The sequence below is a fragment of the Raphanus sativus genome, chromosome 8, assembly GCF_000801105.2.
Source record: "Raphanus sativus cultivar WK10039 chromosome 8, ASM80110v3, whole genome shotgun sequence".
Lineage (NCBI taxonomy): Eukaryota > Viridiplantae > Streptophyta > Magnoliopsida > Brassicales > Brassicaceae > Raphanus > Raphanus sativus.
In genome coordinates this window covers 25,685,494-25,695,558 of record NC_079518.1, presented here as the reverse complement: position 1 = coordinate 25,695,558, position 10,065 = coordinate 25,685,494, and the positions used below count along the sequence as shown (strand labels likewise).

Genomic DNA, 10,065 nt, shown 5'->3' with positions numbered 1-10,065 from the left:
TGATAGTCCATGTCCAATTGTATATTAACCAATTAATATGATATTGTTCATTTTGGATTTTAATGGCAAACCCGCATGTATTTACTTTTGGTTTCTATCCCAAAAAGTCTCGTACTATTAGAGTTGGACATCTCTCTATATATTACATACTCTTTGTCTAATTCTCTAACGTGCGACTTAGTTTGTTATCTCACAATGTTTTATCTAGCTAGACCTACTAATGACAAACTCTTCGATTAGTTGCTGCTTATACGTAGTTGTACATTGGCGGGGAACAACGAAAACTGTAAACAAAACATTCTCCTTGAAAGTTCATTACGTTCATATACAAATGAATAATCTATTTTGATTTTTTATACGACTAATTATCGATAAGGACCACAAGATAGGGTGCTTAACACAGATTGAAAGTCTAGTAATTATTGGGTAGAGTAAAGTTAATTAACAGTTATGAATAACATGTATTACCGTGCTCTGAGCCTCAGACAAATATAATGAATATCCAGATTCCAGATAATACATTCTCACTTTAAATGACCATCTCAAATTTTCTATTTACATTCCATTTTATCTACACACAAAATATGAAATTATTTGCAGTTTTTGAAACATAAATCTTTCAATATTTGTTTGACAATCGATGACTTATTTTTGCCAATCAACCCCCATTTTAATCGAAACGTCATATTCCTCAAATTAGATACGACAAGCTGATTTCGTACGATGCCTTTGGAGTTTGGAGTAGTGTGACTAGTGAGGCGAATATTAATAATTCACATAAAAGTCTGAAGTTGAATTTGATGATTAAGGTCGACCAATCTTTAAAGCAGTTATATTATATTCTTCAATATGAGGTTATGGTCAAAATTCTTTCTGTTTTTTTTTTTTGCTTGCATGCACTAAAAGTCTAAAACCATGCATGGATAAGATTGTTAGAATAGGAATATTTTTTGTTTTCTAAGAAGAATATTGCATATTAAATATGAAATTAATTAATACAATCCTCACTACATATGCCTATAAATGCCTTCATCAAGAGTAAGAATTTTACCATGACAAGATCACAAATGACAAGATCACAAGATAAAGAAAAACAGTGATGGCAATGACTGTCGATGAGAGTTTCTATATTTATCAGAGAGTCTTGCATGGAAAAATAGAAAATGATATTGAGCCAAAGATGACTTGCCGATTTTTACCAGTGAATCGAGAAAACTGATAGTAGTAGCCGGCAAGTCGACTTCGGCTCTGTTTCCTTTTCTTATTTTCGATGCCAGACTCCAGATATGTGCTTATATATCATCATCATCAATTCACTATTATCATTATATTTATCATCATCATCGTGATTAGGTTCTGTAATTTCATCAAAATGTGCTTTTCTGATGAATGGTAATGATGTTTGTTCCGGTTATACTTTTATTCTAAGGGATGAATCCAGTTCAAAATTTTGTTGTTTTCTTTTGAGTTCTCTGTTATAGTGATCTTCTACAAAAATTAAACTTAAAAAGAAAAAAAAACAGATGTAAAAATCAGTTTAGTTCTTGTTCAACTCCATGCGGAAATTTGATTCGATTCAGTTAACTTTGCTATTGATATGAAGCATTTTTCAAGTTCCCTTGGGATTGTATGTTTTCATGTCACTCTCTCTTTGATACATTGAAAGAGTGAGATATTGATGTTAAACTTTAGATCAGGAGATATAAGCCCCCAAATAATGGATTCAACCAATGTGAATCCTATGTATAGTATATAGTTATATACTCATTACCAAAAAGGTAAAGAGATAGTATAACACATTTTTTTTGTAATCAAATCAAACCACTTAGCCAAATTCAGAAACAGATTTTGTAGTCCAGATATATTACAAACAGATGCAGGAAACTTCTTAATGCCATCTTAGCAGACTTGGAATCAATCTCTAGGGGGTTGCGGTTCTCAGCGAGCTTCATACTGAACAACTGCAAGAGAATCAACGACCACATAATTAGGCGGAGAGTGATAGATAAGATTAGCACTGCAAACGAGAAACAATATAGTAGACTAGACCGGAATGTATATAACCAAAACCCAATGACAAAAAAAGGATTAGCGTTGATAGAGAGGTTAAGATGTCTCACCTCTACGGGTACGCTTCTTGTAGAGAATACGATAGCCACACTCTCTGCACTGAATCACATCCCCTGACTTCAAAGTGTTCTCTTGTCCACAATCTTCAAAAGCCCCCAAAATCATTCAGACAAAACAAAAAAAGGTAAACTAAAGCAAACTTTCTATTAATTCTGTTTTTAATTATACTCTCTGATGCTGCTTGATAGAAGCTTTGATTTAAGACAAAAAAAAAGAAGCAGATTACGCCTCCCAACTAATCCAATTATAAAAATAGATTAGGGCTCATAAGACTACTCAGAAGAGGCGTGTCTTCACAAAATCTCTTCTCCTATGTATTATTAAGTTCCGATTAGATATTCGAGAAGAGGAGGAAAGAGATGATTACCTCCGCAGACGTAAGTGACTGGTTCGGGCTGTTGATCCATGATTAACGAAACAAATCACCACAAAGCTAGGGTTTATGCGGTGACTTCAAACACGAGAGGGAAGGGACGAGAAAGAAGATCCGGTGACTAGAGACGTACGAGGAGACTTATAATTGCGGTATGTGTGGGCTTTATTAATTTTAAAATGGGCTCATAGTAAAGCCTATATAAAGCCTCAAAACGGTAAGCCAAGTCAACGTTAACTGGTTCAACTGTAGATTTGTAGTAACCCAAACTGAATTACAAAAAACTGAATTTTACATGTTTCTTGGAAGTATTGAAAATACTGAAAATATTAGATTATAAGTACGTCTTAAACGTAAGTTGTATAGTTAGTGTATAGTTGAGAAACGTTTAAGACGGACAAAAAAATACTTCTTAAACGTTTGTCAACTATACATTAACTTACAAGTTACAACTTTAATTTGCCTGTTCTCACAATTTTCTTTATCGTTTACAAGAGTAGGAGCACGTTTATGATTAGGTACGTCTTAAACGTTTGTCAACTATACAATTTTAACTTATAAGTTACAAGTTACCACTATAGTTTGTTTGTTTTTACATATTTTGTTATTATTTACAAGATTAGAACTTACACAATTTGTCAATCTATCTGGTTGCTCTGATTTATCAGGTCTGGACAATTCTCTCAAATAACATTTTTTTTAAGTTTTTGTCACAAAATAGCACAAAAAAATAAAATAAGTAAAATAGCACATTTTTGTTTTGAAATATTAATATTTATTTTTGTTTTTAAATATTTGAACACATTCTTAAAATTCCACTCTTTAACTATAAACTCTAAGTCTTAAATTAATTAATTCAAAGGTTATAAATGTATATTTACCCTTTAATAAAACCTTTTTTGGTCATTTTCCTTTTTGTGATGCTATTTTTATGACAAAAATTTGGTTTGGTGTTATCTTGATCTTTTTCTCTGGATATAATTCACATTTTTTCGTTATTATTGATACTAGATTTTATGACTTTCCAGCTTAATGTGCTGGATATTTTGCTCCATATTTGTGGGAGATCATATAATAATTTAAGAAATATAGGGTCTGATTGGTAATGGCTGTAGCTTTGAAATTATTGCTGTAGAAAAAAAATCTGTAGACTTTTTGCTGTAGTTTTAAATTTTATTTCTGTAAAATTTTATGAAAAGCACTAAAAAATTGCTTTAGATATTTAGCTATGCAGAGCACTTCTACAGCCGTAAATCATTTCAAAAGCTGTGGTTTTAAAAAATAAATTAAAGCTTAATTGCTCTGGTTTTGGTGTTTTAGAAATAAATAAGGCTGTGGAGAACATCCACAGCCATTACCAATCACACTCATGTACAAAAGTTACAGTTTTTAAAAAAGAATGTATCAAGAACAAAAAGTTTCCAAAGTCAAACGTTACAATATAAATCAAACAAACACACATAAAACAATTACTTGTAGGACGAATAAAATAGTGATGTTTGATGATTTCCATGAAACTACACTTCCTTGGAGAATCAAAAAAGATTGATACATACAAATCCCAATGTCAATAAATGAACCAAAAAGCAGACCATGTTCATCTGTTTCTCCCCTTTCCTTCATATCCAATTCACCTTTTCTCCCAAGATTTCTCTCCTTCCTTCACTCTATATATACTCTTTCACTCCTTTCACACTCTCACAAGCCTCTCTCTTCTCTCACCCACGAAAGGGTTTTTTCTTGTTCACCACATTCGACACCAAACGTTTCAACATTTTCTGCTTTTATCTCTTTATTTTATATAAATAGAAAAAAACAAAGAAGCATTGATTGTAGTAATGGTCAGGCCTTTACAAGCAAATGTGCTTCCTTGGTGAAGGAGCAACGAGCTCGTCTCTATATTCTTCGTCGTTGCGCTACTATGCTTTGCTGCTGGTACATCCATGGCGACGAGTAATGAGATAGACTCTCATCCTTTAATATATTATATATATATACACATATATTTATAGATATATCCATATAGCTATTCCACCAGTTCTTGAAGCTCCATGAACACTGAAGCTCTCCTTTGGTTGCTTGGCAACTCCTATAAGAAACTTGATTTCTCTCTTCCTGATCTATTCTGATACAACAAACCCTTTTACATTCATGTCGTTTTTTTAACCTAAAGGATCAACCTCTTAGGTTTTTTTTTGGGGGGTTTGCTTCACTGGTTTATCTTCACCAGAGAGAGAGAGAGCAAGAGATCTTATCTGCCAAACAAGTCTGAAACAGAGCTATGAAGATGCTGATTCTGTTAGAAACTGAAGATACTTGAAAGGGTTTTGTCTGGTTTCACTTTGATAAGAGAGAAGACTGTTTTGGTTTCATCAGTGACATTGCTTCTGTAATATTTTCATTTCTTTTACTAATAAAGAACAATAAGTCTATGGTAAAATGTTAGAACCATTATCGAATAAAGTATTCTTCTTTTGCATCTCAACATCCTAATAATAATACAACAAGAGTTTTCACTTTTCAGCATCTAGAGATATCCCAAAACTCTATAGATCATAGTTTCCATGTTCCCAACACACCATGTCAATGATCACTATTACTTCTCGACCCAATCTTTGAAAAGCAACATCATGTAAATAGGAACGTTGAACGCCGCAATGACAATGCTCATCATGATTGTACGTATCACTCTCTGGATCACAAGCCTCGTTCTTGATTTTGATGCTGATCTCATCAGAGGATCAGATGCACCAGCGCCAACAATATTTGAGTCCATCACAATTTCGATCTCGTTCTTTCTAGCTGCAGATCTCATCACAGCATTGCCCCTAGAAGAAAAGAAGAGAACATCAAAACTTGCGTCTTACGTGAGAAGCCACCGAAGGAGGGTTATAAGGTCTTACTCACCTTTCTATTTGAGATTTATCGCTTTGACGCTTCACGGGAGCTTGAAGAACCTTCTTAACGAGATGCATAGATCCTTCTGCGTCCCACACCATTTCATACTCACAGTTCTCATCTTCATTCTTCTCCTTGGTGACGCCGCTTAAAAAGCTTAACTTCATTACATTTGAGATAGAGTCTGCAGCGTTGTTTAAGAAGCTTATCCCATGATTTGGCCATAGTAGGAGAGCAAGAAGGGTCAAGACGAACAGAGAAAGGTACCTGGCAGTTCAAAAATCAATCATATGATCTCTATAAAGTAAGCAAAGCCAAGAACTCCATGATCAGGAACATACCAGATGTAGATGAATAGTTGTCTCGGAAGGAAGCATAGTTGAGTGTGCAACATGTTATCTACATCAGATGAGTTTTGATGAACAGAGTTGGGAACAGATAATAGCATGAATGACGGATATAAGTTTCCTTGTTGCCAGCTTATAGTGCCTAAAGTATGCTGCAATATGATTATAACACCATCAAAGATTTGTCCATAGTGGAAATGTAAATATTTTGTCGTATATTACCTCAAGTACAGATCCTGCTTCCGACTTGTGTGTTAGAGTACACTGGTCATGATCATGGCCAGACAGAACGAGTGTCTGCAGAAATAGCCGAAAACGTTGGCATTAGTTTCTCTACAGTGTAGTCTCAAATTATTTTAGACCATGTTCAAAAAAATATTAACATGTAATGAAATCGTTTTAAAAGTTAATAGCTCTATTTATATATGTTTAACGTATTTTAAAAAAAAAAATTACAAAAGACAGAAGAAAATTTTATCTTACAGGTTTGATCAACTCCAATAACTTCTTTGATGATTCTGTAGTGATATAATTCTGATACCTGAGTACAAAAAGGACAAGACATTGGATTAGTCTCTCCTTGTTTAGATGGCTTTACTACAAGTTCTGTATATTTTAAAATAGAAGAAAAAAAGGCAGAAGTTTACATTACTTCTTGATCTTGAAAATGGCGCCAAATCCGCTGTAACATGAAAGAGACTACATTAGACCACAAAACAAAGTGTTTTGACTTTTAAGTTTGAATTACACTAAGATTCCAAGCATAGATAAATCACCTGATCAATGACAGAAGAAGCACGGTGAGGGCCGCATGGGGTTTGATCTGGCCGATATAGTGGGATGTGTGTCAACAAAACTCTAGGATGTGATTTTGCATCTAAAAAAAAAGATTCAGAAATAAAATCTTCTGTGTAAGCTTTCACATATCAGAAGATAGTAAATGCAGAACAGAATATAAGCTGAATAACACACCGGAGGAGACATTTTGTACAAACTTCCAAACTTCTAATGCCAATTCCTTTTGAGGATTCCCTGCAAAAACATAGATTCATCTTTTTCAGTCACAGAAGGGAAAAAAAAAAACTATTAAGGATATAAATAGAACAAGTTTTTGTAATAAAACCATCAATAGCTTGTGCATCAACGCTGATGAACTCAGTACTTCCAATAACAAATCTACGGTTTCTGCTCCCAAACTCTTTCTCATATCGATTAATCACCTGTTAGAAATATAAAAGTTATGTCGATTTTATAGGTTGCTTAGAGAGAAAGAAGGTGATCAATGTCATACGTCTAGCTTATGGGACGCTGTACGAGAATAGCCAATATCATGGTTCCCTGGGATGTAGAACGTAGGGATGTCTTCAGCTTGTCCTTGTGAGTTCAGACCAAACACGTGTTTAAACCGGCTTAAAGACTCATACCATCTGTATCAAATGAATGAGAAAAAGTTTCAGAATTTTTCACGTTGAGAAAAAGAAGAACAAGGAGAGGGGCTGCTGGCTTACTCTTCCTCTGGGAGAAACGGCCCTCCATCGAAATAATCGCCTAGAAACAAAACAACGTCTGGTTTGAAAGGCAAGACAGACTGAAAAAACGATCTCCGCATGTTTACATCAGTGTAGAACTGTGCCACCTCCAAAGCAAGCGTCTTTGATGACAAACGAAACGATGTCTTATCCATGAGCTGCCAACAACACATAATTGGCTCTCCATTAACACACACACTCAAACAGTATTGAAAAATCATTTAAAGAACTAGTTACCTGTGGATCAGTGACAACGGCTACTTTAGTAAACTTCACATCACTCTGCAAAACAAAAGAGGAAGAAGCTAAACATATATGACCAATCACAACAACTCATTGTCTTCTTCAAGAATAGCTTCTACTGATTATTTGAGATGCTTACACATCAAAGATATTAGAAACCCAAAAATAGTAATGCCTAGAGTGTTCTAAGAATCGGTCTAGACTGCAAATCAGATCTAAAGGAAACATTTTTTCTAAATCAATTTCTTTAAAAATCGGTATAGACGCATGTCTAATCAATAATTTCATATAATTATCGCCTAGGGATTTCTTGAAACATTACTCTGAGACAATGTATGTTTCAATTTCAAATCATTTCTTTACCATAAATAAAAAAAATTATAGTACTTTCGGACAGAACAAGCAAGTAAAGATCAGTTATTGAAAAAAGATCCAAACTTTAGAGAGGGAGACCTTGAGAAGATGATGGTGAGGCCAAGAACAAGTGAGGAGAGGAGGAACCCAGAAGGCGAACATCTCGCCGTAGAGGATCGACGCAGCCCAGATGAGACATAAAGCCACCGTGAGCTTGTGGTGTTGTTTCATTTTTCAGAGCATCTGAATCTCTTTCTCGGCTGGCTTGCTGTCCCGAGATAATCTGACGATCGCTTGTTGACCCAAAAAGAGCGGTCAAGACGCGACGCGAAACGCTAAAAGACGCATTATGAAATTCCCAAACGTCACGTAGTTTTTAGAAAACAGCACGAATGTTTCAGTATTGGGCCGAGTCATATCGGAACTAAAATGCTTCCTAAAGGCTACTCCCTCTTTCCGTTTCGATTTAGTTGTCGATGTTGTGAAATTTTTTCGTTTTAAAATAAGTGTCGTTTCCGAGTTTCATTGCAAAATTTATTAAAATAATTCTCCATTTTATTTTTTATTGACTGAAATGTGGTTAGATGTATAGGTAATTGTATTTTTACATTAGAAATATACAAAATCATATGTTTTCTTTATGTCTTACTCTTTTTTTTCTCCTTTTCCTTCAGATAGTTCTGCTACTATAGCCTTTGTGGGAAGAGCAGCACTTATATTGCTTGGATTATCTGGAAGGAAAGGTAGCGAAGCGAGGGAAGAGCATAGATTGCTTATCTGGTAGGGAAGGGCCCCGACAAGACTACGATAAGGTCTCCTCAGGTAAGGATGGTGGTAGTGTGCCTGAGAGATCAGTCTGTTCTACTTTCCTAGGAATGATATATACTACTGATAGTATGGAGCTGAGTGAAAGTGCCATATCAGCTCTCTTCGCATCAACGACATCCATCTTAACCATATATGCATCGGGTTCGATTCCCTGATCAGATGGTTTGTGATGGAAAGCCTGTTGTTAGTACCTTTAGCCCTGGAGAGAGGGGTAGCTCTTCAAAGATAGGTATTATTTCTTATTCTTTATATTTATTTCACATTTCACTGAAATCCGAGTCGAGAGGGGAAAACTGCTTTTTCTAGCCCCAGCGGACAGAATTAGAATCAGTTCGGCGTTCCGGGAAGTCGGTCCGTAAGAAGTCCTTACTAAACTTAATAAAGACTTTTAACAAGCTTAGTAGTTGGGAAAGACAGAAGGAACTATTCTTTTCCATCCAATGACTCGGAGAATTGCCGAGTTGGAAGATCCCTCCTTACTAAAGATAGAGTACCAAGGAGAAGGCAATCCAACCTTTGAACACAGTCCTTCGGACCTCCTGCTTTGTTGTCCCGCTTTAGTAAGTGAAGGTCAAATAGTTCCAGTGAACAGTTAAGTAAGGAAAGTAGTCGTAGAAACAAAACCGTTTTAGGGGAGTCGAAAGAGGGTTCCCAAACAAAAGGAAAAGATCTGTTGACGTCAGCTATGTGATCACTCAACGATCAGTGCTACAGCTCAGACTGACCTGAGATCGATAAACTTATTCACTAGCGGTGGAGAGTTGTCTCGTTGGAACGGTGGATTTGACATCGAAGTCTTCATCCTAGATGAGAAAAGAAGAGTTCTTTCAATTCAATCAAAACCAAAGAAATGCAACATGAGAAAGAGCTTTTTATGTTATGCTTCAATAGGATGAACGAAGTAAGGGGTTCCTCCGCTTCGCCATGCAATCCCAGGAATCAGACTGGAAGCTACCAACTGATCCCACCATGCCTAGGAATTCCTATCGAACGGAGAGATAGATTCAACAGAGGGGTTCTTCCAGCTTCGCTGAAGAAGCTAGGTTCCTCCGCCCCATGGTTGATCGAAGGTCCTATGCCACTGAAACTCAAATCTATCTGAACTTCAATCCATCTTTGTCCCGCTCCATCTCATTTAATTAATCCACTTGGCCCGAAACAAACAAGCAAAAATCCAAGTCCGGTTCGGAAAGCGTTCCTTGGGCCAGTCAATGCATTCGTACCAGGAGGTAATGACCAGAAGTAGCTCTATTCGAGGTCCCATCGTTCTCCCTCCGCCCCCAAGGCAGTAAGCCATCTCCTGGAATCAAATACCCGTCCACTCCATCTTTTCTTGGGAAGCCCCAACAACGAAATAAGCAAC

At 35.9% G+C, this 10,065-nt stretch overlaps 2 protein-coding genes across 3 annotated transcripts; both read right to left on the bottom strand.

Annotated features, from left to right (window-relative positions):
* Positions 1-1,703: 1,703 nt before the first annotated feature.
* On the bottom strand, positions 1,704-2,650 carry LOC108821008 (DNA-directed RNA polymerases II, IV and V subunit 12). Its single transcript, XM_018594054.2, has 3 exons — positions 2,498-2,650; positions 2,121-2,213; positions 1,704-1,961 (listed from the first exon to the last, which is right to left on the bottom strand). The coding sequence occupies exons 1-3, from the start codon at positions 2,535-2,537 to the stop codon at positions 1,939-1,941; spliced, it is 156 nt and encodes a 51-aa protein (XP_018449556.1). The 5' UTR covers positions 2,538-2,650; the 3' UTR covers positions 1,704-1,938.
* Positions 2,651-4,884: 2,234 nt separating this feature from the next.
* Positions 4,885-8,197, bottom strand: LOC108818872 (uncharacterized protein C630.12). 2 transcript variants are annotated; one of them, XM_018591822.2, is made up of 13 exons: positions 7,974-8,196; positions 7,515-7,559; positions 7,257-7,435; positions 7,040-7,175; positions 6,872-6,968; positions 6,721-6,780; positions 6,525-6,625; positions 6,396-6,430; positions 6,232-6,289; positions 5,971-6,045; positions 5,743-5,900; positions 5,411-5,668; positions 4,885-5,331 (listed from the first exon to the last, which is right to left on the bottom strand). In XM_018591822.2, exons 1-13 carry the CDS (start codon positions 8,103-8,105, stop codon positions 5,100-5,102), a joined length of 1,566 nt encoding a protein of 521 aa, XP_018447324.2. In that variant the 5' UTR covers positions 8,106-8,196; the 3' UTR covers positions 4,885-5,099. The 2 variants fall into 2 exon arrangements, with proteins under 2 accessions (XP_018447324.2, XP_056849190.1); XM_056993210.1 differs by lacking the exon at positions 4,885-5,331 and having other exon boundaries at positions 5,407-5,668; positions 7,974-8,197.
* Positions 8,198-10,065: the final 1,868 nt, after the last annotated feature.

What these genes read in the sequence shown, in the direction of transcription:
- LOC108818872 (XM_018591822.2), bottom strand. Translation starts at nt 8,105, where the DNA reads ATGAAACAACACCACAAGCTCACGGTGGCTTTATGTCTCATCTGGGCT. An exon ending in CTCACCATCATCTTCTCAAG is followed by an intron (nt 7,560 to 7,973) that starts GTCTCCCTCTCT and finishes TTTGTTTTGCAG; the next exon opens with AGTGATGTGAAGTTTACTAA. An exon ending in CAGCGTCCCATAAGCTAGAC is followed by an intron (nt 6,969 to 7,039) that starts GTATGACATTGA and finishes TATTTCTAACAG; the next exon opens with GTGATTAATCGATATGAGAA.
- LOC108821008 (XM_018594054.2), bottom strand. Translation starts at nt 2,537, where the DNA reads ATGGATCAACAGCCCGAACCAGTCACTTACGTCTGCGGAG. An exon ending in AGTCACTTACGTCTGCGGAG is followed by an intron (nt 2,214 to 2,497) that starts GTAATCATCTCT and finishes GGGCTTTTGAAG; the next exon opens with ATTGTGGACAAGAGAACACT. An exon ending in CAAGAAGCGTACCCGTAGAG is followed by an intron (nt 1,962 to 2,120) that starts GTGAGACATCTT and finishes ATTCTCTTGCAG; the next exon opens with TTGTTCAGTATGAAGCTCGC.